Source organism: Homalodisca vitripennis, chromosome 2 (assembly GCF_021130785.1).
Source record: "Homalodisca vitripennis isolate AUS2020 chromosome 2, UT_GWSS_2.1, whole genome shotgun sequence".
In the NCBI taxonomy this organism is placed as follows: Eukaryota; Metazoa; Arthropoda; class Insecta; order Hemiptera; family Cicadellidae; genus Homalodisca; species Homalodisca vitripennis.
Window position 1 is genome coordinate 4,324,101 of NC_060208.1, and position 3,735 is coordinate 4,327,835.

A 3,735-nucleotide genomic window follows, 5' to 3' on the forward strand; every position below is an offset into this window, starting at 1 on the left:
TCTCTTCAGTAGACATGTATAAGTATGGTATGGTACAATGGTTTGTTTGTCATTATCTCTTCAGTGGACTCATGATTTAAGAAGAAAAACAATAGCATTTTCATGAGGAGAACATTTGTAGGAGTTGAAATGAGGTTTAAATCCTAAAATAAGTATATTTTCTTTTAAATTTTCCAAATTTTCTAGAAATACAAATTTGACACACAGGTGCCTTAAAGTCTCAACAGTAAAAATTTTAAAGAATGATCTATGTATGTTTTTTTATTTGACATATTGTAGTAAAATGAAATTTTATGAAGAAACTAAACAAAATTGTGATACTATAGAGTTATGCTTTTTTATTAATGATGAATTACTTTATGATGACATTTTTAAGAAATTATGATGATATATATATATATATATATATATATATATATATATATATATATATATATGTATATATGTGGTGCTAAGAATGTGGATGCTTTTTGACCAAACTGGACTTTTCTGGCTTACATTAGTACATATTTTATTAATAGAGGCAATAATATAAACAGTATTACAACACTGAAAATATCTTAGACCGGAAGTACATTATAATGGCCCTAGTAGATGCTTTTTGACTGATGAAGACTTTTCATACCTACATATTATTTGTAAATGTTCTTGATCGGGGCAAGAGGGCAAACATATTAATGGCTTCAGAAATGCCTTAGATTGGTAGTAGATGGTTTTTGACTGAAGTAGGCTTCTATTTATGTATATATTTCTTTATTGTGACAAGACGACAAACTCTACTATTGTGTCTCAAATATATTTCAATTGAACAAGGAGTTCTTCTACACACGCAAAACCTGAAATAAGAACCAGTCACAATTTTATTTAACTGTTGAATCTCTTGAACTCTGAAGTAATAATGCACCTTAAATATGCCTGCTTCCAATTAAAAGTTATCATAAGGCTTCATCATGTTACATCTTAACCTACCTATACAGGGTGTTCACAAAATTTTCTAGATAATAGTATTCATCACTTCAAACAAAAATATTATATAAATATAGGTCGATAGATGTCTCGTTTAACAACTAGCCGCTATTTTGTATTTTCTATGAAAAAATTATTACCTCCAAAACTAGTTCAGCTAAGGAAATAAAATATGGCACATAGGTTTGAATAAGTAAGAGGAAAATTTAAAACATTGTTTTATTTTCTTTAATATTAACAAAATGGTGTCTTTTGAAAATGTTTAAAGTCAAATAACAAAAAATCTTGTATAGTTATAAAAAATGTACTAGGAAGCAACTATTTGAACAGTTTCATTACAATTCTAATGGAACTTGTTTACACAAATGCCAACTATTTTGCGATTTTCATAACAATTCCAACGGTACTATTTGCAACAAAACCGTCAACACATAAACAAGCCAGGCCACTCTAAAGATACGCATACACAAACCGGGAGTGCCAAACATGTCATAGTTGAGACATTTTTAGTTATAAGTTGGACAATAATAATAAGTATTTGTACATTTAAGACCGTGTATCCGTGCTTCTGCCATAATCGTGTATATCTAGTCAAAAGTTGTTTATCAACTGGATATTTGGTATCAGTTTGCAATAGATGGACTACTGGTGAAGATATAAATTATTTATTAACTGAAAATTTTCTTCACATGATTATTTTTCATAGTCCCCTACAGTTTCTACAAATTATTAATAATACTTCTTTTCTGCAGGTGATGTGTTGAAGATTGAAATCACCAGTGTTCCCAATTCAGTGGAGGAACTCTACTTTTTGTGTTCGGAGTGCAGCCAAGTCTTCCAGGACTATGAAGCTTTAGAAGGACATAACTGTGGAAGTCTTAAACAACCTACTTCAGTGGTGGAGGTTAGAGAAGAATCTGAGCAAGAATTGACTCGTGAAGAAGTCAGTGTGTCCAGGGAGGTTGAAATTCACAATGAGGATAGGGAAAATACTTCAAGAGAATGTATGAAAAAAGAGGACCAAGTTGAGAATGAAAATCTTGATGGTGATGCGATTGAAAATGAGGCCGAAGGAAAACCTTTGAATGTCCATCTCGTAACATATTCCTCTCTGGAAAAGCTCTTGAAAGACAAACAAGACCCTGATTCAGACCCAAAATGCCCTGGTTGTTTCCGTCCATGTAGGAGCAATTTCTTTTTAGTGCATTACGCCTGTAGAAATCTGATCAGAAGAAGTGAAGACTCACTTTCAACACCTCAACACTTATGCCCCAAGTGTGGCACTGCCTTTCGCCATCACACCTCTTATATCAGGCACATGCGAGGGTGCGGCAAGCCCAAGTCAAGAGTTCCTCTAGGAAAACCCCCCTGGATCTGCAAGTCCTGTGGGAGAGTTTACAAAAACTACAACTCATTCAGCAGACATCGTGGTGAGTGCGGAGTTCCGCCGCCACACGAGTGCTCTCGCTGCCACATGAGATTCCGAGAAAAGAATAAATTGATTAAGCACAACTTGAAGGATCACTTTACTTGCATGGTTTGTAACATGCAGTTCTCACTGAAAAGAAAACTTGACTACCATGTTGCACATGAGCACCTTATTTTGTAGTAACCACAACGGTACTTTCTCTCCAGTTCTCACTGAAAAGAAAACTTGACTACCATGTTGCACATGAGCACCTTATTTTGTAGTAACCACAACGGTACTTTCTCTCCAGTTCTCACTGAAAAGAAAACTTGACTACCATGTTGCACATGAGCACCTTATTTTGTAGTAACCACAACGGTACTTTCTTTCAAGATAATGTTTTTGTCTGCTAAAAACTGTTATAGGGTTTTGATTATTTTATGATTTCTTTGTATGTATAATTATGTCATGATAATCTATAATTATTTAATGTTTTACTTTCTATTTTTTTTCTCATATATAGTGTTGGAAAAAGCATTGTGATGGTATAAAAAGTTTAATTTTAGTTATAATCTTTTTTATTTTACTAGTGGTAATAACCATTTTGATTAAATTTGCATTGGTCAGAATAACAAATCCCACTACTATTATAAATGCGAAAGTTTGAATGTTTGGATATTTGGATGTTTGTATGTTTAGATGTTTGGAGGTTTGTCCTCGAATCACACTGAAACTGCTATACGGATTGTGCTGAAATTTGGAACAGGTATAGCTTTTGCTCTGAATTAGCACTTAGAGTACTTTTTACCACCCATAACACATTCATTTCACCAAATAAAGTCGAATTCAAATTGAAAAATTAGTTTGTTTACATTCGAATGTTATGATATAGGAGTGTTTTACATTGGATCCGGCAGATTACGCTACGACACGTAATATAAATTAAACTGGTACTGTTAACACTTTCAGCTGAAGTTCATCAAAGAGGCAGAAACATGTGTTTACATTTAAATTTTAGTAAATATTGAATTATTGTAAAGTGCTTAATCAGTAGTGTAATGCAGATTGCAAATACAAAGTTATTTAATTTTTAATTTAGATTGCGCCAATGATCAATAATCCACCTAATACAATAGAAATGCTATTTATACGCCGTTATAACAACTACCTTATTGTATAAAACTGTGAATGTTTGCACATAATGTAATCTAATCTGGTTAGTTCCTTTAACATTGTGTATGGCCTTTTTACTGTAGTTATTGAAAACATTGTGTATGGCCTTTTTACTGTAGTTATTGAAAAGCAAATGGAGATAACATTGCCCTAAAACTTGAAGCATATACCCCTAATACATATTTAGT

General features: G+C 32.7%; 1 protein-coding gene across 1 annotated transcript; it reads left to right on the top strand.

Annotated features, from left to right (window-relative positions):
• The first annotated feature begins 1,259 nt into the window (after positions 1–1,259).
• On the top strand, positions 1,260–3,298 carry LOC124356079 (zinc finger protein 20-like). Its single transcript, XM_046807243.1, has 2 exons — positions 1,260–2,518; positions 2,602–3,298. The coding sequence occupies exons 1-2, from the start codon at positions 1,973–1,975 to the stop codon at positions 2,656–2,658; spliced, it is 603 nt and encodes a 200-aa protein (XP_046663199.1). The 5' UTR covers positions 1,260–1,972; the 3' UTR covers positions 2,659–3,298.
• The last annotated feature ends 437 nt before the right edge of the window (positions 3,299–3,735 follow it).

Bases quoted from the DNA above. Each gene is read 5' to 3' on its own strand.
- LOC124356079 (XM_046807243.1), top strand. From the start codon at position 1,973: ATGAAAAAAGAGGACCAAGTTGAGAATGAAAATCTTGATGGTGATGCG. The intron at 2,519-2,601 runs TTCTCACTGAAA...CTTTCTCTCCAG, and splicing joins GCATGGTTTGTAACATGCAG to TTCTCACTGAAAAGAAAACT.